Below are 27,989 nucleotides of genomic sequence, written 5' to 3'. Positions count from 1 at the left end.
TTTGCTTTCACATTCGACGATAGGTGCGGCGCGTTTCCTCCTGCGTTATTATATATTCCCGTCAATCATACTAAAATCAAATGACATTCCGCAATTACAATTAATTTTGTGCACCATTATTAGTAACTTCCCCCTGCCTCCACACCACCCAACCCCCTCTTTCACTTGCGTCAAGTAATTAAAGTTGGCACATGTATTTATTTATTTAAAAAAATGGCTCTGAGCACTATGGAATTTAACTTCTAAGGTCATCAGTCCCCTAGAACTTAGAACTACTTAAACCTAACTAACCTAAGGATATTACACACATCCATGCCCGAGGCAGGATTCGAACCTGCGACCGTAGCGGACGCGCGGTTCGGGACTATAGCACCTAGAACCGCTCGGCCACCTCGGCCGATTTATTTATTCATCTGTGACTTTATCATGTTTATGTTACCACAGCATTCCACTTGCCTAGTAATCGTTTTTACTGTGGTAAGTCAAAGCCATTACAACCATTGTTTCATTTAATAGTCATAAGTTCCCCTGTTCACAATTTTGGAGGGTAAGTTTTCGTATTGTGCTTATTGACGCCTCCCATAATTCGTCTGCATTTTCAGTTCTGTTCTCCAACACATATCTGATCGACGCCTGCCAGGATTCAGATCAAAAAGCTAAAGAGTCCGATCCGTAAATCCCAGCGCCCACCCACACTTGATTTTTTGATCTTCACAGCTGGTTGATACTAATATTAATGATTAACGAGAAACACTAAAGCTGTATTGGCGAAACACAGATATGCGGAAAGCGTTTGACATGATGACGCACTGCATATTGTCCACGAAGGTCCGAGCATTCGGATTAGGTTCCCAGTTATGTGAGTGACTCGAATACTTCTTCAGTAATAGAACCTCGTACGTTGTCCTCGACAGCGAAAAATATCCTAGGGAAATGTGGTACAGCCGCTCTTATTCTGTGTGTATATAAACGAGCTGAGGGGCAGAGCTAGCAGCGGCTGTTTGCTGATGATGCTGCGGTGTACAGGAAGCTGTCGTCGTTCAGTGACTGTTGGAGGATACGAAGTTTCTAGTTGGTGCGATCAATGACGCCTTCTCTACAGGTAGAAAAATATGCATTAATGGAAATGAGTACGAAAATACAGAACACTTTTGCGACGCATTCGTAAGTATTGCTCGAGTCTTTGGGATCCCCAGCAGGTTGGATTAAAGGAAGACATTGAAGCAATTCAGAGGCGTGCTGCTAGATTTGTTAGGTTCGATCAACAGGCAAGTATTACAGAGATGCTGCCTGACCTCAGACGGAAATCCTTGGAGGGAAGAGGATGATTTTTTAGCAAAACACTGTTGAGAAAATTTGGAAAACCGGAATTTGCAGTTGGCGGTAGAATGATTCTGCTGCCGCCAATGCCGCCAACATACATGTCGCGTAAGGATCACGAATAAGAGAAATTAGGGTTCGTACTGAGGCATTTAGGAGTAGCGGCTTTTACCTCGATCTATCTGGAACAGGTAACCCTCTGGCAGGCACCTGAATGTGATTTGGAGAGTTTCCATAGGGATGTATAAAATGAAATGACTTGTAGTGGTACGCGGTACCCTGTGCTATGTACTATATGGTGGTCTGCTGAGTATGTATGCAGATGTAACGGTTTCTTTCGTTAAAAGATCATCCGGTTGCTTGTAGTTCAACAAAATAGGAAATCAAGGCAAAAACAAACAATAAATCGTCACCGGGGTGTGCCAATGCCATCTAACAGTAATGACAAAATCTGGCAGAGATGATCATATAAACATTGCGCCGATCCCTTGGCAGAAGCAGTAACTGCGTGCGACACGGCTGTTGTGTGAACTATGTATGCCCTGTTGCTTCAGTCTTTGCTATGATCAGACGATGTAGCCGCTTCAGTTTAAATTGCTCTGACTCACACTCTCAAAAACTTCATAAACGTAACAGTTTCCATTGACCGTACGGCAGCCGTAAGACACACTTATTTTGCTGTATTTATGTTGAAGATCAACTGCCGATTCCTGATCAAAAGTGAGATAATAATTCATGCCGCCTATAGTAGTGGACAATAATCAGTCGATTTTTGTCATTCATTGTTTACGTATTTTTACGTAGACTTTTCCGACCGCTGCACTATCTCTTCCCATTCGTTCCTCGCAGAGAGATGTTTTAAGTCAAAGTAAAATAGTCCGCAGCTCGTGTTCGTGCCGTAGCGTTCTCGCTTCCCGCGCCCGGGTTCCCGGGTTCGATTCCCGGCGGGGTCAGGGATTTTCTCTGCCTCGTGACGACTGGGTGTTGTGTGCTGTCCTTAAGTTACTTAGGTTTAAATAGTTCTAGGTTCTAGGGGACTCATGACCATAGATCTAGGGGACTCATGACCGTAGATGTTAAGTCCCATAGTGCGCAGAGCCATTTGAACCAAAAAGTAAAATAATATTTAAAATTGTAATTATTCTAGCTAACTATAGTAACGGGAAACAACCATTTGTTTTCTGCAAATTAAGCGATAATAATAATTCATGCTGCGTCAGTTCGCCATTTGTCCTCTGTGCTTCGGAAGGTTTACACACTTCGTCAGAAGATAGGTAGTAAATGCCTTCCGAAAAGCCATGTTCTCACTGCGAATCGACAAACCAAGAAACCCAAGCAGTTTCTATTGCATGGACACGCGGCGGAATCCTGAATTTATATCAGTTTTTCGCCGATTCGTTAACACAAAAGGACCGACGATTCCTTACATATCCTTCTCTCGGTAGTGGAACTGTATTTTTCCCTTCGGTCCTCGAAGGAGGTCTGTGCAAGTTAATTGTATTTGTATTCTGTATCATAGCTAGATTTTATTTTACTCTTCGGCAATGCTTTAAACTTGTGTATAATGGCGCACGGACTAATAAAAAAAAAAAAAGGAAATCACTGAACTTCCCTTTGTTTACTGTTTTGTTCCCAACGCAGCGTAAATCTGACAGACTCAATAGTTAGTGCTCAATGTGTGTGTGTGTGTGTGTGTGTGTGGTTTTTCGATACCAACTTCGTTATTCTATTACTGCGGCGCTCGAAGAGCGATGGAAAACCACGGAGACTAACATCGTTTCTCTCGCACTTCGCTACTCTCTCCCTGTGCAGCGGAACAAATGCAGCCAAACTCTTAACTGCTGGGCCAGAACAATTAAATTCAAATTTTTGCTGGAACCGCGCGTGTACGCGGATCGCTCTAATTAATTGGGACCTGTTTTGTTTCCGGTGCGGCGCAGATGTGACAGGCGCAGGCAGATGTGCGTGCACTGTGTTTCTGTGTGTGTGTGTGTGTGTGTATGCGCGCGTGTGTGTGTCAGCGCCGCAGCGGGGATCGAAGCGGTGACCACAGGGCCGACGGTCCCAAAAATATGTGCAGCCACGCGGGCCCACTTGGACCTCGCTAATGAGGAGCGTACGCAGGGATAACAACCGCTCTTTAAAACTAAATTAACAATTTGCGGCAGAACTGCTGGTGTACGTAAACCGCGAATGTAAACGTTCCCGAAAATGAAGCACCCATTTTTCAGTCTGTCGGTCTGACGCTCAAATGAAAAGCTCCACCTCGTGAATTTTCACTGACTGCAGTCACTATCAGGGAGTTCCCACAAGGGAACGAACGGTTACTTTATGCAAAGTACCACTCTACTGCACTGAGTATATTTAGATCTACAGATTTTCAGAATCCTTTATTATCTCATGCAACGTAACCTAGCCATTCACGAGCACTATATACGTCGATATGTCAGGGAAGTTCAAAAATGTTTCCGTTTGACGGCATTGCTGCAGTGTATAAGAAGTGCAGTTCGACTCCGATGCGGGTATATAAGCACTGACATGTAAGTAAAGGATTAGTACAGCATTCGCGTCTTTCCGACGTGCGTGCGGTAAACGCGAAAACGTGAACTGTGGCGACTAGAGATGGACAAAATCGTTCATCCTTGGGATCTTGTTCACTGGTGATAGCTCTTTCTTGGGAACCGTTCATTTTTACTCTTTCACCGTTCACCGTGCTTGGTATATGGTTCTTATGAAAAATGGAAAATTACTAGCATAGGTGACTGAAGCCCCACTATGAACCATGGACCTTGCCGTTGGTGGGGAGGCTTGCGTGCCTCAGCGATACAGATGGCCGTACCGTAGGTGCAACCACAACGGAGGGGTATCTGTTGAGAGGCCAGACACACGTGTGGTTCCTGAAGAGGGGCAGCAGCCTTTTCAGTAGTTGCAGGGGCAACAGTCTGGATGATTGACTGATCTGGCCTTGCAACATTAACCAAAACGGCGTTGCTGTGCTGGTACTGCGAACGGCTGAAAGCAAGGGGAAACTACAGCCGTAATTTTTCCCGAGGACATGCAGCTTTACTGTATGATTAAATGATGATGGCGTCCTCTTGGGTAAAATATTCCGGAGGTAAAATAGTCCCCCATTCGGATCTCCGGGCGGGGACTACTCAAGAGGACGTCGAACAAGACATCTAGTCAGGTGACTACAGGGATATAAACACAAAATCAAATAGGGGTAATGCAGGAGTAGGTTTAATAATGAATAGGAAAATTGGAATGCGGGTAAGCCACTACAAACAGCATAGTGAACGCATTATTGTGGCCAAGATAGACAAGAAGCCCACACCTACTACAGTAGTACATGTTTATATGCCAACTAGCTCTGCAGATGATGAAGAAATTGATGAAATGTATGATGAGATAAAAGAAATTATTCAGGTAGTGAAGGGAGATGAAAATTTAATAGTCGTGGGTGACTGGAATTCGTCAGTAGGAAAAGGGAGAGAAGGAAACATAATAGGTGAATATGGATTGGGGGGAAGAAATGAAAGAGGAAGCCGTCTGGCAGAGTTTTGCACAGAGCATAACTTAATCATAGCTAATACTTGGTTCAAGAATCATAAAAGAAGGTTGTATACATGGAAGAATCCTGGAGATACTAAAAGGTATCAGATAGATTACATAATGGTAAGACAGAGATTTAGAAATCAAGTTTTAAATTGTAAGACATTTCCAGGGGCAGATGTCGACTCTGACCACAATCTATTCGTTATGAACTGTAGATTAAAACTGAAGAAACTACAAAAAGGTGCTAAATTAAGGAGATGGGACATGGATAGACTGAAAGAACCAGAGGTTGTACAGAGTTTCAGGGAGAGCATAAGGGAACAATTGACAGGAATGGGGGAAACAGATACAGTAGAAGAAGAATGGGTAGCTTCGAGGGATGAAGTAGTGAAAGCAGCAGACGATCAAGTAGGTAAAAAGACGAGGGCTAATAGAAATCCTTGGGTAACAGAAGAAATATTGAATTTAATTGATGAAAGGAGAAAATATAAAAACACAGTAAACGAAGCAGGCAAAAAGGAATACAGACGTCTCAAAAATGAGATCGACAGGAAGTGCTAGGCAGGGATGGCTAGAGGACAAATGTAAGGATGTAGAGGCTTATCTCATTAGGGGTAAGATAGATGCTGCATACAGGAAAATTAAAGAGACCTTTGGAGATAAGAGAACCACTTGTATGAACATCAAGAGCTCAGATGGAAACCCAGTTCTAAGCAAAGAAGGGAAAGCAGAAAGGTGGAAGGAGTATACAACAGAATGTTAAGTTTTTACCCACAGTGCATGATCTAATTCTCTACGATATTGTGCTCCAGATGTATATGCTCATAAATTCCTTCCTCAAATCAATGTTCGCTACCATCAGGCTTCTTTTGGCGAGGACTGACCTCTCTATTTATGCTAATCCACTTCCTGTATCTTCCTTGCTTCTTCCGCCGGAAGTGATTTTGCTTCAAAAGTAGAAGTAAACCTTCACTTCGTCTACTTCGTGGTCCCAACTTTGACGTTAAGTTTACACTTTGCCTAATTTCTGTTACTTATCACTACATTCATCTTTCTTTTGCTTATTCGCTCACCTTATGGGCGGCATACTCAAGGTGGTTCCAAAGGTGGTAAAATGCACGAGGTGGAGGAACATGGTACTGGAAGCTCCCCTGCAGCAGATTACGATTTCACAGATGTGTGGTACTCTCAATCTCTTTGTAGTTTCAAACTTCCCAGCATGCTGGGATAGCTGTGGGTCAGCAACTTCTGTTAACCAGTAGACGAAAAACTTGTCCTAAGTCCCAAATTTTACTTTTTTAAATTTTATATTCACTCGATGACTAGTTCCGGGCCGTGACCCATTTTCAAATCATCGTTTCGACCCGAAACTAGTCATCGTGTGAGAAAAAATCAAACCGTTTTTTCGGTGTACCTCTTTTTATTTCGTTTTACTTTTTTTAAAGTTTATTCTTTCATTCCTTGCGCCTGCTGAATCCCAGCTCACAAACGTTGGTAAATAATCATGTGGTGCAAAACCTTTTTTTGGGCAGTTTCCATGTACTGATGACAGGTGTTTTCAGACTCACCTCCAGTTGGGAATGCAGTGGCACCACGCCGTGGTCCTGGGCGAACACAGTGAGCCAGTAGCGCGGCTTGCTCTCCACGTCCAGAGGCGCCGTCGTACGGATGTTTCCTGCAAGCAAACAGAACGAGTCAATCCAGTTGAAAACGACTCTCACCGTCTGAGTTTGTGATTCCGTCTGAATGAACATCAAAGGCTGCCAGCTATCAGTTCAGGTAACTCATGTTCGTCACTACTGCTGCGTCGCAGACTGAAAAAGATACGTTTCGCAACTTTGTGGTTGTGGCCGTTTTGCGCCGCAACTCTGTAAATATCAAAGTATTCGTCTGTAAATTAAACGCGATCTTCCTGCAGCAATGTTGGTATTTAATTTCCACGACACGTTTCACATTTTATATGAAAGGCATCTACATACGTTTACCTCAAGCCGTCATACAGTGTATTGCAGAGAATGCATAATGTTCGTCCAGCCCTTTTCGTATAAAAGTCACCTACATTTATGCAACGGCTTTACTCGAGAACCACTTTATTTTATTTTTTCCCTCAAAGCGTTCCCATCTATGTCCCCAGAGAATTTCTTCAGTGGATTTCAATGTAGTTGTTGCTTGCCCTGACAAACTGTAAGTGATAGTGGTGTCAGTAGCACCCTGCTCTTATGGATTATAAACGACGATGTTCCCCAGGTTCAAAGAAAGGTTCTTTCAGTGTCGAGGTTTATAATTCTCATTACTATGAAGCGTTGTAGGTTATTTATAGTAAATATTATAAGACCCTCTCGCTATACTACTATCCTGTCTGGTCCACTATGACGGTCCCTCGTCCCACACCGTAGTGTAAGATACCTTTTACCTTAATGCAGGTTTCTAACTCACTTTGATTACTACTTCCTCTTTGTAGTGCTGATTATTACTTATATGACGGCTATTTTTTTGTCATGGTCCAATAAGTCGCGAAATTCAAACAACAACGAAAATCTGGCAAAGCTTTGCACAGAGGTGTGACAGAGTGTGTAACTTTTCAGTTCGAAGTGCGCAGATGCCTAGAAAAATAGATTTAAGCTGCAAGTTTAAAGAGTGTGCTGTCATATGGTTTATTCATGCTGAGGCGTTGCGCCTCCTTTCATGCAGCCTGTGCAACATAAATGTCATGGGTGACGCCAAAGATCCGAGTGAGGTGGTGTAGTTGTTGGACGCTGGACTCGCTTTCGGGACGACGACGTTTCAAATGCGCGTATGGCGATAGACTTTTAAGGTTTACCATGGTTTCTCTAAATCGCTCTAGGTAAGTTCCACGAAGGTTCCTTTGGAAGGGCACGGCCGATTTCCTTCCTCAAAGTTGAAATAACCCGAGCCTTTCCTCTGCCGCTACTGACCTCGATGTCGGCAAGATGTTAAAACCTAATCTTCCTTCCTATTCCTTTCTGTCGCAGGAAAATGCAGCAGTGGTGCAGGAACTTTGAAGCAGAATGTATAGACGTTCATGATGCAGGCAGTGAGGGAAAGAAGCGAATGTCAATAGTCTTGTTCTACGAGTGGATCAGGCGATTCGAGAAAATCGTCTTTGAATCCAGAACAAGCGAAAAGGAATGGTGTCATTGGGCATTGCCTTTCTTCATGACGATATTCGTCCGCTCACTGCACCTGCAACAAAGTGACTACCCACCATATGGTCCGGACTTGGCTACATGTGATCATCTCTTTGCTCACACCAACTGTTGGCTACGAGGACAGCATTTTGGCACAGGCAACGAACTGCAGACCTAAGTAGAAAATTGGCGGAAAACCACAGCAGCTGCCTCTTATGATTGGGGTATTGCAAGCACGGTAGTACGCTACGAAAAAGGTTTAAGACGATGTAGAGACGCAGCTGGGAGGTATAGATAAATGTTGCAAACAATACATTTTTGGTTTTTATTGTGGTTTCCATTTCGCGACCGATTGGATCTTTAAAAAAATAGCTGTCATAGTTATTCACTGTTATCTTTACATTACACAGATATCTTTCACGGAAATTGCTTCGTAGAAATATCTTTCATGTAAGGCTCTACCTGCTTGTATAGCGTAGCGTAGATTAACGACCATGGCTGGTACATTGGTGACCCTGACTGTGGCTTTTAGGCGGTTTCCAACGCTCTTTTAGGCAAAAGCTGGTCTGGTCACCTGTTTCCGTCTCAGACAACACTTTGCACAAACGGTTAAAATACAATCATACACAGACCAAAATTTATGCAGTTCGCGGACAGGGGCGCACACGATTTTCCTACATCAGGCAAGTGACGGCTGCGGCGAGAGGAAGGGCATCCGGCAGCTAAGTTAAATAAAATAAAACTGCCGGAACTCAGAGCACAGAGCAGCCCAGGATACCCCCTAACGAAAAGAAAGAAATAGTTCAAGAGAGGTTGTGTCTAATAGCTTTGAAACACGGCGAAAAAAATAATTATTTGTAATTCACAGAAATATTACGCTAAGCTCATGACACACAGTAGTCTATTGCATTTCACCATTACTGTCCATAATTTCACACTGAAACACTACAGAGGGTGTCCCAGAAACGTTTCGACAAACTTTGTGGTCTTGTAGAGAATGTCTTGTGAAAAAATTGAGCACAGGAATCGTCGGAAACATCATCCAACGACACTGCAGAGCGTCGAAGTTATAGGCGCTAGCTCCTGCAACTAGGCCACATCTCTGGCAGCAAATGTGACTTTCTACTCTTACTGGCAATAAATGGATCGTCTGTTGTTATTCAGTGTTTGTTCGTTATTCGGTGATCGTGTTGCCATGGTGGATGACGGTTTAGGTCATGGAATTTCACTTGCAGTTTACTTTCCTCCTAAATACCTTTAAGGATGGTGAATATTTTAGAAAGTTCCAGGCAAAAATCAACTGCAGATGGAAACCAAATGTGTGAAACCGTCATCCACAGAGGCAACAGAGCATCATATTCGTAGGAGACAAGACCTCTGCACACAGAAGGTAGCCCCATCTTCTACAATGGCGATAGTGGCAATCAGTCGCGATCAATGAATAACAAACAATGTTGCGAGACGGTCCGCACGATGTCGGTCGGCTTACAAAGTTACGTCTGCCAAAGGGATGACATTCCCAGACACGGGTTTCTATCCTCGATTTGTTTTTAAATACAATCCCTAAAACCACGAGGCTTGTCCCAACATTCTACGATACTCTGTATGTAACCACGGTAGACAACTGCTTCCGTTCCAGCCACGTCGTAATGCTTTCCCACATTTCTGTCTCAAACATGAGCTTCGAAAAACCGGTAACTATGCGTGAATACTAGACATAATATGTTCACACTCTTCTAGCGGCAGCCGACGACCACTTTTGTACAAAAACTAACGGCACGGTGCTTATACGCTTCAACATATCAGAATTCGAGGAATCTGTCAGAAGCTGTCATCTGCTTCACTGATAAGGAACCGACCAACAACCCCGTCTACGAAATCATGCCGTTCACATAGTTGCACGTTTGGACGCACAGCAGTTTTCACAAAATCGTCACGTTTTCCTAACGCTCGCGTTTGTTGCCTTCTCGTCTTGCACGGGGTGGGCATTTCGCCTATATTCTATTTTTGTTTCAGCGCACTTAATACAGGCAACACAGAAGCTATGGCAAACTAAGACTCATTTACTAAATCTACCGTATCAGTTGCAAAAGATCACTTTTGTAAATAGTCTTCAGGCGTTTGCCGCCGCATGAAGTTGTGCAAATTCCACAATATTTCCTCAGAACAACTGTCCGACATCTTCAGGTGGCCGAACCTCGCTGATGGCTAGGTACGACTGAGGGCATCCGCACGTTGACGCTCTGTATACAGACCACGGCCGCGAAGATGCGGAAATCCCGCATGCGAAATGATTTGCAGATAGGTGGCGCCATACTCAAGCGCCCTTTGCTAAAAATCGCTGAGCTGTCCTGCTGCGCGTCCACTATACGCTATGTTTACTAACAGAGCGCCGAAACGTCATTCACTAAAAAATTACTTTTTCTAAGACCTTATCAAAACATCAAGCACAATCTTTTTGTCGATTCTTTTTGTCGGTTTTACGCGCATGTGTTTCATTACAGAACAGGTAGCAACTTGACACTCCTTTCTTCAGCTCATTTAAACAAAACCGCATGAGCAATTGGGGGGGGGGGGGGGGGGCAGAAAAGGTGACTGTTCAGTGAGATCTCAAACAATAACTTCACGAGAGGAACACTTAACTCGGTATATGAAGAGAGTAACTGTCTATGAGGATACTGAAAGGGTAATGCAGTATGTAAAGGGGGACGAAAATCTAATAGGCATGGGCGACTGGAATGCAGTTGTAGGGGAAGGAGTAGAAGAAAAGGTTACAGGAGAATATGGGCTTGGGACAAGGAATGAAAGAGAAGAAAGACTAATTGAGTTCTGTAACAAGTTTCAGCTAGTAAAAGAATCACAAGAGGAGGAGGTATACTTGGAAAAGGCCGGGAGATACGGGAAGATTTCAATTAGATTACATCATGGTCACACAGAGATTCCGAAATCAGATATTGGATTGTAAGGCGTACCCAGGAGCAGACATAGACTCAGATCACAATATAGTAGTGATGAAGAGTCGGCTGAAGATCAAGACATTAGTCTAGAACAATCAATACGCAAAGAAGTGGGATACGGAAGTTCTAAGGAATGACGAGATACGTTTGAAGTTCTCTAACTCTATACCTACAGCAATAAGGAATAGCGCAGTAGCCAGCACAGTTGAAGAGGAATGGACATCTCTAAAAAGGGACATCACAGAAGTTGGGAAGGAAAATATAGGTACAACAAAGGTAGCTGCGAAGAAACCATGGGTAACAGAAGAAATACTTCAGTTGATTGATGAAAGGAGGAAGCACAAACATGTTCCGGGAAAATCAGGAATACAGAAATACAAGTCGCTGAGGAATGAATTAAATAGGAAGTGCAGGGAAGCTAAGAAGAAATGGATGCAGGAAAAATGTGAAGACATCGAAAAAGATATGATTGTCGGAAGGACAGACTCAGCATATAGGAAAGTCAAAACAACTTTTCGTGACATTAAAAGCAACGGTGGTAACATTAAGAGTGCAACGGGAATTCCACTGTTAAATGCAGAGGAGAGAGCAGATAGGCGGAAAGAATACATTGAAAGCCTCTATGAGGGTGAAGATTTGTCTGATGTGATAGAAGAAGAAACAGGAGTCGATTTAGAAGAGATAGGGGATCCAGTATTAGAATCGGAATTTAAAAGAGCTTTGGAGGACTTACGGTCAAATAAGGCAGAAGGGATACATAACATTCCATCAGAATTTCTAAAATCATTAGGGGAAGTGGCAACAAAACGACTATTCACGTTGGTGTGTAGAATATATGAGTCTGGCGACATACCATCTGACTTTCGGAAAAGCATCATCCACACAATTCCGAAGACGGCAAGAGCTGACAAGTGCGAGAATTATCGCACAATCAGCCTAACAGCTCATGCATCGAAGCTGCTTACAAGAATAATATACAGAAGAAGGGAAAAGAAAATTGATAATGCGCTAGGTGAAGATCAGTTTGGTTCTAGGAAAAGTAAAGGCAATTCTGACGTTACGGCTAATAATGGAAGCAAGGCTGAAGAAAAATCAAGACACGTTCATAGGATTTTTCGACCTGGAAAAAGCGTTCACAATTTAAAATGGTGCAAGCTGATCGAGATTCTGAAAAAACTAGGGTAAGCTATAGGGAGAGATGGGTGATATACAATATGTACAACAACCAAGAGGGAATAATAAGAGTGGGCGATCAAGAACGAAGTGCTCGTATTAAGAAGGGTGTAAGACAAGGCTGCAGCCTTTCGCCCCTACTCTTCAATCTGTACATCGAGGAAGCAATGATGGAAATAAAAGAAAGGTTCAGGAGTGGAATTAAAATACAAGGTGAAAGGATATCAATGATAGATTCGCTGATGACATTGCTATCCTGAGTGAAAGTGAAGAAGAATTAAATGATCTGCTGAATGGAATGAACAGTCTAATGAGTACACAGTATGGTTTGAGAGTAAATCGGAGAAAGACGAAGGTAATGACAAGCAGTAGAAATGAGAACAGCGACAAACTTAACATCAGGATTGATGGTCACGAAGTCAATGATGTTAAAAAATTCTGCTACCTAGGCAGTAAAATAACCAATGACGGACGGAGCAAGGAAGACATCAAAAGCAGACTAGCTATGGCAAAAAAGGCATTTCTGGCCAAGAGAATTCTACTAATATCAAATACCGGGCTTAATTTGAGGAAGAAATTTCTGAGGATGTACGTCTGGAGTACAGTATTGTATGGTAGCGAAACATGGACTGTGGGAAAACCGGAACAGAAGAGAATCGAAGCATTTGAGATGTGGTGCTATAGACGAATGTGAATGACTTCCATGGTACTAGAGGGAGCTGTAGAGGGCAAAAACTGTAGAGGAAGACAGAGATTGGAATACGTCAAGCAAATAATTGAGGACGTAGGTTGCAAGTGCTACTCTGAGATGAAGAGGTTGGCACAGGAAAGGAATTCGTGGCGGGCCGCATCAAACCAGTCAGCAGACTGATGAGAAAAAAAAAAAAAAAAGCTTTCTCTAAAGAACAGGTACCATTGATGACCGTGCAGCTTCTCTAGAATAAATGATAATTAATTGAAACCCTCAGCTGCCGACAGGTGTTGTTGATATACCTCGATGGGGACAGCTGAAAATGTGTGCCGCGACCGGGACTCGAACTCGGGATCTCCTGCTAACATGGCAGACGCTCTAAGCATCTGAGTCATCGAGGACACAGATGAATAGCGCGACTGCAGGGACTTATCCCTTGCACGCCCTCCTTGAGACTCACTTTCACAACTGTCCACAATCTACATGCGTAATGTTCCTAATAGATATTTGCCCCTACCCTACACTCATTACTCGCGGCAACAAAGGTGACGATTCCCTTAAGAGTTCGGGCATCCTATGCGCATTCGCACACACGAAGGTCAATGGCCGGGTAGCCTTTAATTTTATATGTAGATAGTAACTGTTCTAGAAAGAACAGATACCATTGATGATGGATAGAGCGTCTGCCATGTAAGCAGAAGATTCCGGGTTCGAGTCCCGGCAGAGGCATAAATTTTCAGCTGTCCCCATCGAGGTACATCAACTACACTGTCGGCAGCTGAGGGTTCCAATTAATTATCATTTACTTAATCCGGGGATTTGCAAAAACAGTGAAAACTTTGAATGCTTTAGCGCGCCTCGCGCATCGACGTTGCTGGTGTAGCGACAAAGTAATTGTTACATAAGGTAAAGGTGCTGAGTGGGTTTTTGTTTACATTGTGATTGAACTTGCAATGAACAGAATACAGATCGTACTTTCTCTCGCATCGCTTTCACTCTCGTCGCGCGAGTCAAATGTCAGGTGATCGATAGAGGAGCGCTCGATAACCGTAGCGTCCTCTGCGACACATTGTCATGTGTATAAACTCGCCATCAGCAAAATAACACCACTTGCTCATCACAGTACGACGTAGTTACAGCGGAACTGTCCGAATCAGCAGCGGGATGATGCGGTGGCGCCATGTTTGGTGAGGGGAGCGCAGGATGAACAAGCCTGGCGTTAATGAACAGTGGGCTGGCTCGACTGCTCTGTGCGCAGCCCCCGTGCCGCTTATTCAGTCCGGAGAGCGGAGTTTATTTCTGGAGGCGGCCTCCCCAGACACGAGGGCGCGTCCGGGATTCGTGCTCACTCCCCAGCCGGTCGGCTCAGGAGCTTCCGACAGCGCAATAGCGCTCGCCTCTACATTATTACTGCGCGCTCGGTAATCTCAGTACTTCCGCCAACGACAGTGACTCACTTCGGCTTTGAGATAGGCTCGCCACATTAATTCAGTACGGAAGGGGAGGCGGGGTCTGAGAAACTTCGCTGCTGTGCTACTATTATATACACTTACGTGTCGACAAAAACACTTACGTGTCGACAAAAACATCTTGTATTAATTTTCCTTTATTTAATCAAGCTTTTTTTGGTTATGGATCTGCAGTGTCCGCAGGCACGACGCGCTTCTCATACCATTATACATTGTGCTTCGTTCCTCTTCCTGGTGAGTGAGGTTACGAGGGGGCGTTCAATTAGTAATCCAATACATTTTTTGTCGGCCAATTTCTGTTGAGAAAAAAATGCGGAAATTGTCGTGGGACATCGTGGAATGTTCCCACTTCAGCCTCTATACTTCCATGAAGTTCCGAAGAGTGGCGGCGCAATAAGTAGTCTTCAAAACGGCATCTGTAACGGAGCTGCGTTCCAAGCGGACAGCTGTCTACATCTACAACTACATCTACAGAGATACTCTGCAAATCACATTTAAGTGCCTGGCAGAGGGTTCATCGAACCATCTTCACAATTCTCTATTATTCCAATCCCGTATAGCGCGATGAAAGAATGAACACCTTTATCTTTCCGTACGAGCTCTTATTTCCCTTATTTCATCTTTGTGATCGTTCCTACCTATGTAAGTAGGTGTCAACAAAATATTTTCGCATTCGGAGGAGAAAGTTGGTGACTGGAATTTCGTGAGAAGATTCTGTCGCAACGAAAACGCCTTTCTTTTCATAACTTCCAGCCCAAATCCTTATCATTTCCGTGACACTCTCTCCCGTATTTCGCTATAATATAAAACGTGCTGCCTTTCTTTGAACTTTTTCGATGTACTCCGTCAGTCCTATCGGGTAAGGATCCCACACCGCGCAGCAGTATTCTAGAAGAGGACGGACAGGCGTAGTGTAGGCAGTCTCCTTAGGAGGTGTGTTACGTTTTGTAAGTGTCCTGCCAATCAAACGCAGTCTTTGGTTAGCCTTCCCCACAACATTTTCTGTGTGTTCCTTCCAATTTAAGTTGTTCGTAATTGTAATACCAAGGTATTTAGTCGATTTTACGGCTTTTAGATTAGACTGATTTATCGTGTAGCCGAAGATTAACGAGTTCCTTTTAGTACTCATGTGGATGACCTCACAATTTTCGTTGTTTAGGGTCAACTGCCACTTTTCGTACCATTCAGATATCGTTTCTAAATCGTTTTGCAGTTTGTTTTCATCTTCTGATGCCTTTATTAGTCGATAAACGACAGCGTCATCTGCAAACAACGGAAGACGGTTCCTCAGATTGTCTCCCAAATCGTTTATATAGTTAACTAACAGCAAAAGGCCTGTAACATTACCTTCGGGAACGCCAGAAATCACTTCTGTTTTACTCGATGAGTTTCCGTCAGTTACTACGAACTGTGACCTCTCTGACAGGAAATCACAAATCCAGTCACATAACTGAGACGATATTCCATAAGCACGCAATTTCACTACGAGCCGCTTGTGTGGTACCGTGTCAAAAGCCTTTCGCAAATCCAGAAATACGGAATCAATCTGAAATCCCTTGTCAATATCGCTCAACAATTCATGTGAATAAAGAGCTGGTTGTGTTTCACAGGAACGATGTTTTCTAAACCCATGTTGACTGTGTGTGAATAGACCTTTTTTTCCTAGGTAATTCATAATGAGCGGTATAAGGCGCTACAGTCATGGACTGTGCGGCTGGTCCCGGCGGCATGGGTGTGTGTGTTTGTCCTTAGGTTAATTTAGGTTAAGTAGTGTGTAAGCTTAGGGACTGATGACCTTAGCAGTTAAGCCCCATAAGATTTCACACACATTTTTTTAATTTATAATGTTTGAACACGATACATGTTCCAAAATCCTTCGGCATATCGACGTTAGGGATATGGGCCAGTAATTTAGTGGATTATTCCTACTACCTTTCTTGAATATTTGTGTGACCTGTGCAACTTTCCAGTCTTTGGGTACGGATCTTTCGTCGAGCGAACGGTTGTATACGATTGTCAAGTATGGAGCTAATGCATCAGCATACTCTGAAAGGAACATAACTGGTATACAGTCTAGACCAGAAGACTTGCTTTCATTGAGTGATTTAAGTTGCTTCACTACTCTGAGGATATTTACTTCTACTTTACTCATGTTGTCAGCTGTTCTCGATTAGAATTTTGGAATCTTCGTCTTCTTTTGTGAAGGCATTTCGGAGGGCTGTGTTTAGCACATCTACATCTACATCTACATGACTACTCTGCAATTCACATTTAAGTGCTTGGAAGAGGGTTCATCGAACCACAATCATACTATCTCTCTACAATTCCACTCCCGAACAGCGCGCGGGAAAAACGAACACCTAAACCTTTCTGTTCGAGCTCTGATTTCTCTTATTTTATTTTGATGATCATTTCTACCTATGTAGGTTGGGCTCAACAAAATATTTTCGCATTCGGAAGAGAAAGTTGGTGACTGAAATTTCGTAAAAAGGCCTCGCCGCGACGAAAAACGTCTTTGCTGTAATGACTTCCACCCCAACTCGCGTATCATATCTGCCACACTCTGTCCCCTATTACGTGATAATACAAAACGAGCTGCCCTTTTTTGCACCCTTTCGATGTCCTCCGTCAATCCCACCTGGTAAGGATCCCACACCGCGCAGCAATATTCTAACAGAGGACGAACGAGTGTAGTGTAAGCTGTCTCTTTAGTGGACTTGTTGCATCTTCTAAGTGTCCTGCCAATGAAACGCAACCTTTGGCTCGCCTTCCTGACAATATTATCTATGTGGTCCTTCCAACTGAAGTTGTTCGTAATTTTAACACCCAGGTACTTAGTTGAATTGACAGCCTTGAGAATTGTAATCCAATTCCAACGGGTTTCTTTTGGAACTCATGTGCATCACCTCACACTTTTCGTTATTTAGCGTCAACTGCCACCTGACACACCATACAGCAATCTTTTCTAAATCGCTTTGCAACTGATACTGGTCTTCGGATGACCTTACTAGACGGTAAATTACAGCATCATCTGCGAACAACCTAAGAGAACTGCTCAGATTGTCACCCAGGCCATTTATATAGACCAGGAACAGCAGAGGTCCCAGGATGCTTCCCTGGGGAACACCTGATATCACTTCAGATTTACTCGATGATTTGCCGTCTATTACTACGAACTGAGACCTTCCTGGCAGGAAATCACGAATCCAGTCGCACAACTGAGACGATACCCCATAGGCCCGCAGCTTGATTAGAAGTCGCTTGTGAGGAACGGTGTCAAAAGCTTTCCGGAAATCTAGAAATACGGAATCAACTTGAGATCCCCTGTCGATAGCGGCCATTACTTCGTGCAAATAAAGAGCTAGCTGCGTTGCACAAGAGCGATGTTTTCTGAAGCCATGCTGATTACGTGTCAATAGATCGTTCCCTTCGAGGTGATTCATAATGTTTGAATACCGTATATGCTCCAAAACCCTACTGCAAACCGACGTCAATGATATAGGTCTGTAGTTAGATGGATTACTCCTACTACCCTTCTTAAACACTGGTGCGACCTGCGCGATTTTCCAATCTGTAGGTACAGATCTATCGGTGAGCGAGCGGTTGTATATGAGTGCTAAGTAGGAAGCTATTGTATCAGCGTAATCTGAAAGGAACCTAATCGGTATACAATCTGGACCTGAAGATTTGCCCGTATCAAGCGATTTCAGTTGCTTCGCAACCCCTAAGGTATCTTCTTCTGAGAAACTCATGGCAGCAGATGTTCGTGTTTCAAATTCTGGAGTATTCCATTCGTCTTCTCTGGTGAAGGAATTTCGGAAAACTGCGTTCAATAACTCCACTTTAGCGGCACAGTCGTCGGTAACTGTACCATTGGCACTGCACAGTGAAGGTATTGACTGCGTCTTGCCGCTTGTGTACTTTACATACGACCAGAATTTCTTCGGATTTTCCACCAAATTTCGAGACAATGTTTCGTTGTTGAACCTATTAAAGGCATCTCGCATCGAAGTCCGTGCCAAATTTCGCGCGTCTGTAAATTTTAGCCAATCTTCGGGATTTCGCGTTCTTCTGAACTTCGCATGCTTTTTCCGTTGCCTCTGCAACAGCGTTCGGACCTGTTTTGTGTACCACGGGGGATCCGTTCCATCTCTTACCAATTTATGAGGTATGAATCTCTCAATTGCTGTTGCTACTATATCTTTGAATTTGAGCCACATCTCGTCTACATTTGCATAGTCAGTTCGGAAGGACTGGAGATTGTCTTTTAGGAAGGCTTCTAGTGACACTTTATCCGCTTTTTTAAATAAAATTATTTTCGTTTGTTTCTGATGGATTTGGAAGAAACGGTACTGAACCTAGCTACAACGACCTTGTGATCACTAATCCCTGTATCAGTCATGATGCTCTCTATCAGCTCTGGATTGTTGATGGCTAAGAGGTCAAGTGTGTTTTCGCAACCATTTACTATTCGCGTGGGTTCGTGGACTAACTGCTCGAAATAATTCTCGGAGAAAGCATTTAGGACAATCTCGAAAGATGTTTTCTGCCTACCACCGGTTTTGAACAAGTATAATGCATGTAGATACAAATCAAGAGAGAGAGAGATTAGCAAGGCTGTTCCAATACTGTACCAATACTGGCATACAGGGCCTCCCAATAAGATGGTGTAAGTCTGTGCGCATTGAACGCAGATCCTGTACTGAGATAAAACGAAACTGCTTTTAGAAAAAAGTATTGCATTACTTAATGAACGCCTCTCTTCATATTACACCCCTGGAAATTGAAATAAGAACACCGTGAATTCATTGTCCCAGGAAGGGGAAACTTTATTGACACATTCCTGGGGTCAGATACATCACATGATCACACTGACAGAACCACAGGCACATAGACACAGGCAACAGAGCATGCACAATGTCCGAACTAGTACAGTGTATATCCACCTTTCGCAGCAATGCAGGCTGCTATTCTCCCATGGAACGATCGTAGAGATGCTGGATGTAGTCCTGTGGAACGGCTTGCCATGCGATTTCCACCTGGCGCCTGAGTTGGACCAGCGTTCGTGCTGGACGTGCAGACCGCGTGAGACGACGCTTCATCCAGTCCCAAACATGCTCAATGGCGGACAGATCCGGAGGTAGTTGACTTACACCTTCTAGAGCACGTTGGGTGGCACGGGATACATGCGGACGTGCATTGTCCTGTTGGAACAGCAAGTTCCCTTGCCGGTCTAGGAATGGTAGAACGATGGGTTCGATGACGGTTTGGATGTACCGTGCACTATTCAGTGTCCCCTCGACGATCACCAGAGGCGTACGGCCAGTGTAGGAGATCGCTCCCCACACCATGATGCCGGGTGTTGGCCCTGTGTGCCTTGGTCGTATGCAGTCCTCATTGTGGCGCTCACCTGCACGGCGCCAAACACGCATACGACCATCATTGGCACCAAGGCAGAAGCGACTCTCATCGCTGAAGATGACACGTCTCCATTCGTCCCTCCATTCACGCCTGTCGCGACACCAATGGAGGCGGGCTGCACGATGTTGGGGCGTGAGCGGAAGACGGCCTAACGGTGTGCGGGACCGTAGCCCAGCTTCATGGAGACGGTTGCGAATGGTCCTCGCCGATACCCCAGGAGCAACAGTGTCCCTAATTTGCTGGGAAGTGGCGGAGCGGTCCCCTACGGCACTGCGTAGGATCCTACGGTCTTGGCGTGCATCCGTGCGTCGCTGCGGTCCGGTCCCAGGTCGACGGGCACGTGCACCTTCCGCCGACCACTGGCGACAACATCGATGTACTGTGGAGACCTCACGCCCCACGCGTTGAGCAATTCGGCGGTACGTCCACCCGGCCTCCCGCATGCCCACTATACGCCCTCGCTCAAAGTCCGTCAACTGCACATACGGTTCACGTCCACGCTGTCGCGGCATGCTACCAGTGTTAAAGACTGCGATGGAGCTCCGTATGCCACGGCAAACTGGCTGACACTGACGGCGGCGGTGCACAAATGCCGCGCAGCTAGCGCCATTCGACGGCCAACACCGCGGTTCCTGGTGTGTCCGCTGTGCCGTGCGTGTGATCATTGCTTGTACAGCCCTCTCGCAGTGTCCGGAGCAAGTATGGTGGGTCTGACACACCGGTGTCAATGTGTTCTTTTTTCCATTTCCAGTAGTGTATTTACGTTAACGAGTCCTATTTGATCGTTTGCTTGATCTACTACCGTGTAGTTGGATTCTAACTTTTTTGCTGATTATAAACAAAGTTGACGTTTATAATTATCACGTTCCGCAACGCAAATATTTTACATTTGTTATTCGCAGACAGAATGCGATCATTATTTCGTAAGCTAGTCATTCACGGAAATTTACAGTTCCACAGCTAAAATAATGACCTCCGAGAACAATGAATATGAAATACGAATATGTAAATAATGGTCAGGAAGAGACGATGAGAAACAGTTATTGCATGCAAAATATGGTAAGTGATGTGCTTTATTCATGTTAGTTGATAGTTCCACAATAAACCAAGAAATGGCAGCTATAGATCTAATTTCAAATTGTCGCTAATGGCAACACCGTGAGGATGTGTGCATGTGAACACTGGTAAGTGCTAGAAATGTAGCTGCCCGTAGATGCAACGTGTGCAACATTTGTGGCAGGAATATGCTCTTCAGGGGAGATTTTTATGAGTCTAATGGTGATGTAAACAAGCACAACTCAGATAAAAGTCCTGAATATGTACTCAAACGCAAATGCAAAGTTGACTTTAATCAAGTAAATGTGAATAATTGATGAAGCAATTAAACAATCTTGGGTCCCTTAGTGTTCCTTACGCGAATTGTGGCAGTGTGATGGTAGATATGTTTACGTCCTCTAGGAAAGTGCTTGCTAAAATTAATTTCATTTTCTCAGAGTTATAAATTAAATTTTGAGGTTGTTACACTTTATTACTGTAAAAATGTTTAATGCAAACATTAATCTAAAAAACTGAAATAATTCCGACCTTTTAACTTCTATCTTTGAGAAGTTTCGCAGTAATCGTTCCATCAATTCGCTCAGCAAGTAACCAGTGATAAGTAAACGCGGTTTGCAAATAAACAATGTTAAGCAACCATTGACAAATTTTAAAAAATGAAATTTTGGGTAGAATTTACCTATTTAAAATTTTATCGTTTCTGTAAGTACTAGGTGGTTATAATTTAACTGTCGCTGCTCTTAGTTCTGCAATGTAGGCTGTATGCGTCACAGAGCGTTGAATCATCGTCTTATGTTCATTAATCAGCGTGCTTGCGCCTGTTTTGACAAAAAAATAACAATAGTTCCACTTTCTGCCGCCACGAAGAAATATGACGCTGTAAGCAGTCAGAAGGTGAAATGCTTCCTGTTTCGATGTCAGTATGGTGTTCGTCACTTGGCGGCGCTCCTTTTGTGAAGTGACTTTTGGTGTAAAGGATTAAGAAGATCGTAGTTTTTCGTGTGAAACGCAATGGCTATTGAGAAGAAAGACCGTGCACTGCTGGTAAGGCTGTTTTATCAGAACCGCATCAATAACAGCGCTACATTTTTAGAATATCGTCGGCAGAAACAGCTCTGTAGAGCCCCTATACCAATAAATGGGTTAAACAATATAATAAAGAAATTTTAAGAGGTGAATTATGTAGTGCAACAGGGAGCGGTAGGCGGCCCATTTATATGGCGGTAGTCGATGATGTTGCCATAGCTATAACCGACCGTGCAACACATACCTTCAATTCTACAGCCAGTGCTCGATCTGGGTCACTTGATTTGTCTCTCCCCTGGTCAACAGATCAAAAAATGTTGCGGTACATTTTACACTGATGTTCCTACAAGATTCACAGTGTGCACCAAATGAAGCCATAAGACAGGCTACAACGCTGTGACCTTGCCCTTCATTTTCTGGCACGCATGGAAATGAATGACATGTGGCGGGGGAATATTATTTTGACGGACGAGGAACATTTTACTCTGGAAGATGTCGCATGTTGGGTTCTACTCCGCTAATGTTGTGCAGGAATATCTACCACACTCTGCTTATGTGACTGTGTGATGCGGTTTCACAAGCTCCCTCATTCCCCGACCACTTTTCTTCAGGGATATTGACACATCTCGGGTCTGTTAAGTGTTCGCACGATATTGCACTGCCTGTGTTATTCCGATTACGATGCAAAGTACCTTTGGACATGCATGCATATCCAAAGGGGCAGGAACTGCGACGACTACAGCCGTTAAAAAACAAAATGAAGAGAATTAGCAATTGCGAATAAAGACAACAATCAGCTGTAGAATGGAAAGACGACAATGAAAATCTGTGCCAGACCGAGTCACGAACCCGGATTTTTTTTATCATCGCGAGTGGTCGCCTTGCCATTCGGCTATCCCTGCACGACTCAGGGCCAGAGCCAAACTTCTATATGTCGTCAACTATGCGTCTACGTTCTGTACTCGTGCATCCCTTATGTATAGTCCCGTACAGGTCAGGCGTCGTACTTGAAACTAGCTTGCCCGGTATTCAAGATGTGCTGCATTTCCAGATCCTGGGACCTAAATCCTTGTGACTTGGTGTGAAGATACCTGAAAGATCGTACCTACCAGGGATGTATCCAGACTCTTCCTGATCTCAAGTGCAGCGTATGACGACCTATCTCTGGTTATACGATATACACTGCGAGAAACTGCCGACCACGCCGTGTTACGTATGGCAGCATGTTGCTAAGTTGGACTATTTGAGCACATGTTGTAACTTGTGACCATATTCCAATTATAGCGGGACAAAACTGTAGGAGAACTTGGAGCGGAAGTCAGAGCCCAGAACTGCAGCCTGACAGGAGATGCTGGCCACTGAACTGCGCCATCAGTTCCCGCGTCGTCGGACCACAAGCGCCGAAATAAGGCCACAAGCCACGGACATCGACAGCAGCCGGCAGGTAGGTTTTGTTCCATCGTTGTTTTGTTCCTGTGCCTTGGCTTCGCTGTTTTGATGAGGGTTCACTATTGTCCTACAAAACTTCTTGTAGCAAAAAGAACTACAGTTGCATGCGCGGCGATCACGACTATAGTTCTGTGGCAGCACCTGAACAGCAGACGCTACAAATTAAGAACGAACTTTGTGTGGTGGGTCATGTGCAACTTTCACGGGCGCGGAACAAGGTCGGTGTTGTCTGAGTGATGCGACGAGGTAGCACAGCGCTCCACCCACGTGATTTATTTCAGCGTTGTCCCATGGTATTGCCGTTATTCTGTTCGCCTGGCTTGAGGCTAATCGCTAGCCGTGGGTTGTTTATTATCTTCCTCTCCGTGTTCATTGCTGAAAGTGTCCTACAGTGACGTTATACTCTCTTGTGGCGGAACGTGAGTACAGATTTTACGGATGTGGTGTGCCGGTCGCGCAAGACTGTATTTGCAATTCCTGTTCAGACTTGTGTTTCCGGCGCCACACGCGCAATAAAAGCGGAGGGTTGCGTCGTTAGCGGCAGTGCCTGTGAAATTACAGGATGGGGCAAAAAAAAATAGTGCCGCGGACGAATTCGTACGATTTATGGCAGCATTAACCTACAGTTACTTCCAACAAGATGGAACAACGGTCCATACAGCTGGCCGAACCGTGGAGCACATTTACACAATCCTCACTCCGGCCGTGGTGGTCGAGCGGTTCTAGGCGCTTCAGCCTGGAAGCGCGCGACCGCTACGGTCACAGGTTCGAATCCTGCCTCGGGCATGGATGTGTGTGATGTCCTTAGGTTAGTTAGGTTTAAGTAGTTCTAAGTTCTAGGGGACTGATGACCTCACATGTTAAGCCCCATTTTGCTAAGAGCCATTTGAACCATTTTCACTCCTGACGGAGTTATTAGTAGAGGTCAGTCTGGTCCCCGCCTTAGCTGGTCACCGGAGTCACCTGACCTGTCAGGTGCGGCTACTTTGTATGGGAAGCCTTCAACTCTGAGGTGTACTGATACAATCGTCATAGTCTAAACGATCGTCATAGTCTAAACGAGATCTGCAGCAGAGCATTTCAGATGAGACTGCAGCAATTCCAGCAGTCCAACGTCGATTCGCCTTCAGCAACTTGCGACCAGGGCCCAAAACTGCCAAGAGACGAATGGTGGTCACTTTCAACATCTGGTATAGTCAAGTTAATACTGCATTTCCTTTTTCTATGCTGTGTTTCTTTGTACCGTGGGCCTGCCTCTATTCTCCGAGACACTTTTATCTGCTCCATCCTGTATTACACGCCTTATGTATTCTGATGAAATATAGCAGGAAGTGTATTTGCATTTTGTCTTATTCAGTGTGAGCAGATAACTGATCATTTTCTAATCTGTGATAAAAGCGCAAGCGGCGCGGCCTTTCGATACTGTTTGGCAGTGTTTTATGTAACTGAATTACAAGTACGAGTATAAGAACTTTTTTTGTTCCCAATAGGGTTGTCCCTTAATTCTAAGTTAGATGTGGTGCACCATGCTCTCTTATGTGAGCGTGGTGCTTTGTTACCTACTGTAAGTGGTATCTAGGGATATCTAGCGCTGTTACGCTACCCTGGTTTAGAATAAATCTATCTTAGGGCATGCCAAGCTCTCTAAGTATGGGCTGCTGATGATTCGGAGCATAACGCGTAGAGCCCTTATCATTAAGGTGGTGCGTGGGGGACTGAATGGACTGTGTTGTGTCCTGTGCTGATTGGTGAACGGAATTCAGTAGCTTTTACATCTTATGCAATCTCCAACTGTAGGGTAATTCTCGTCGATGATGAACTGAATGAAAATTTATTCGTTTTCGATAGTTTCAAGGTGAAAACCTATTAAAGAAAACTCAAGTACCGATATTGATGATTTATTTGGAGTTTTTACTACCTTTCGAGTAATGTTGCAGATTGAAGTCAGTTTTACATTACTTATTGAAATGAGAATATGTCGATATCAGAGTTTTGTAAGGGCTCAATGTCTTTGTTAATGTTGTAGTGATAGAATTACAAAACCAAACCGTTTTCAAAATATATTTGATATTAAGTCTCTACTCTTTCGATAGTCATCTCCAATCTTGTGCTGTATGTCGCATTTGTAGGGTGGTAACTTTGTAAGTGGGTCTTATACTGATCTGTTACAGGAAAGCACCTGCAGCAGTTACGATGTCTGACGACCCCTCCCAAGCTGATGGTCCCAATGCCAAGACGGAATCTCCATTGTAGCCTACGAGATTACTGTGCCTGCCGCAACTGAATTTTTTAGTAACTGCTGTTCAGCTCAACCTCATCACCTGACAAAAGCCCGATCCTCAACTCTCAACCACTAAAAACTCGGTGAAGAGCGAAGACGCCATGTTAGCAGCACTTACAAAATCCTGAGAGCTTTTCCGATGAATTAACTTCCAAGTATGGCCCACATATGGGCTGCAACCTCATTACAAATGAAGCCAACACGGTGGGCACAACGCTAACATTTGTAGGGGGAACATTTCCTTCACAATGAACAGTTGCAACACTCGGCTCTCTCTTCACTTCCAGCTCAGCTCATACATATGATGCGAAAAACATAAAATATGGGGGTGTGATTATGCAAACGACGTCGTCGTCGTCTCTCTCTCTCTCTCTCTCTCTCTCCCCCGCCCCTTCCCCCCCAGAACAGGTCGTGGAGGCAGCACAGATCTCTTGCCACAGAAACAAAAACGCCGAAACCAGGATGGGCAACTGGCAAGCACACGCAAACCCTGAAGGACGGGATAATAATGCTGTCTAAAAACAAGAAGAAGGGTACAAAGCCAAATGAGACAGTTATTGACTTTCCTTCTCCAGCAGCTGTTGGGTGTCACACGGTGGACATTACAGCACACAAAAGATTTTTCGCTGCTTTCATTTTGCCCGAGAAAGCTCTCGCAAACAGTATTAACACAGGGAGCACGGCCAGAGAGGCTTTTGAGGCACTAGTGGCGCAGCAAACAAGACACAAAGAACAACAAGAGAGATAAAAAGGACAAATGGAATCATGCGGTTGTCGAGGAGCGACAAGCTGTAAAGGCGCTCTCAAGTGGGCAACTCTGAGAGCACAGAAGCGGTGGTTATGCGGAAGAAACGGGCTCCACATAAAAGCCAAGAGCGCCGGGGCGGGCGCCGCTGGGTCACGCAGTTAACGCCGTGTGCAAGTTGGCAGACGTGGCAACTACCGGCTGTTAGCGCGCCGGGGTTTTACGCCTGCAGCGGCGGCACCCCGTTGCCCTAAGCATGGCTGCCAACATTGCGCGGCGTGCACATTAGTACAACTCGCTGAGCAGCGGAGTCAAGTCGGCGGAAGAATTACAACGTTCACCGTAGTCAGCAAAGTGCTTCTCCACCCTCATCTCACCATAATCGAATTATGTGAATTTATTTTCCATATTTCACCACATGAAAGTTACCCAAAACTTAAGAAATTAATTCCTGCACGTATTTTTGGTCAGATGTTTCAAAGGAGCGAAAACAATACTCCCTAGAAGAACGGATTATTGTCCGGAATTATATAGGAAAACGCAAAGAGGGAAATGAACAAGTAGGATATCAAACTAACATGTGTAAGCTGCAATTAAAAAAAATTTTAAAAATAATTGTTTAAAAGTAATCAGGGTAATTAAGAAAAACGTAATTAGTGGAGGGAAAAACAAAATAGCTGTTTGTGAAATATTTTGTTTTTCTACAAACAGCTACTGTTAGCTACGGAAACAAAGTGTCAAAAGCCTCATTTCTTCAAGGCTTAGTTATTTTGCGCAGAGAAAATTGCGCTGGTGTAATATCTACCAGTCAGAAACACTTCCTTCCAATCAAGTACTAAATTTACGACATTTCGAGAACAGAAGGCGCTAGGAACACAGATGAGGGGGCAAAAAAGCCCATCACTTTAAGGCATAGTTGCTTCGCTCAAAAAAAGTTGCTATGTGAAACTTGAAAATAAATCAAATTAATAAGAGTTGGTCAAATGTTTTGTGATATGTCCAAAAGTAGGAAATAAGAGGTCAGAGAAATCTTAGACAAAATTTCTAGTTCAAGTTATGAATGGCATGTTTCTGTAAATGAGAGTTAAGTTCGGATACAGCATTAGTAGCGCCCCTATTGACACAGCCATATCGATTAGATATCTAGGCGTAAGGCTGCAAAGCGGTATGAAACGGAATAAGCACTTAGAGACGTAGCAGCCAAGGTGAATGCTCAATTTCGTTGTATTGCGAGAATTTTGGGTAAGCGTAGCTCATCCGTAAAGGAGACGGCATACAGAACGTTAGTACGATCCATTCTTGAGTACTGCTCGAGTATTTTGGATCACCCCGACGTCAGATTACAGGAAGACATCGAAGTAATTCAGAGCCTGGCTGCTATATTTGTTCTGTCAACGAGCAGGTATTACGGAGACGCTGCGTGAACTCAAATGGGAATCCCTGGAGAGAAGACGACATTCTTTTCGCGAAACACAATTGAGGAAATTTGGAGAACTGGCCTGCTATACACTACGCCCAAGAAGCGAGAAGATAAGGGCAGTTAGGGGTCGTACGGAGGCATATAGACGTTTGTTTTTCCCTCGCTCTATTTCCGAGTGGTACAGGAAAGTAAATGACTGGTGGTGGAAGAGTGTGCTCTACGTAGATAGCTTATAGTTTTTATTGTTTCCTATCATTCATCTGTAGTAGTGCTGCTA

The 27,989-nt window shown here is 44.2% G+C and overlaps 1 protein-coding gene across 5 annotated transcripts in view; it reads right to left on the bottom strand.

Moving 5' to 3' along the window:
- Window positions 1-27,989, bottom strand: part of LOC126282042 (fat-like cadherin-related tumor suppressor homolog) — a 1,587,586-nt gene that overhangs the window by 300,140 nt on the left and 1,259,457 nt on the right. For all 5 annotated transcript variants that reach the window (XM_049981457.1, XM_049981458.1, XM_049981459.1 and 2 more), the window contains one exon: window positions 6,444-6,550. In XM_049981457.1, coding sequence (XP_049837414.1) covers window positions 6,444-6,550 — 107 coding nt within the window. The remainder of the gene's footprint in view (window positions 1-6,443; window positions 6,551-27,989) is intronic.

The sequence above is a fragment of the Schistocerca gregaria genome, chromosome 7 (genome assembly GCF_023897955.1).
Source record: "Schistocerca gregaria isolate iqSchGreg1 chromosome 7, iqSchGreg1.2, whole genome shotgun sequence".
Taxonomy (NCBI): Eukaryota; Metazoa; Arthropoda; class Insecta; order Orthoptera; family Acrididae; genus Schistocerca; species Schistocerca gregaria.
The sequence above is the reverse complement of the archived record's forward strand: the minus strand, read 5'-3'. Positions and strand labels throughout refer to the sequence as shown.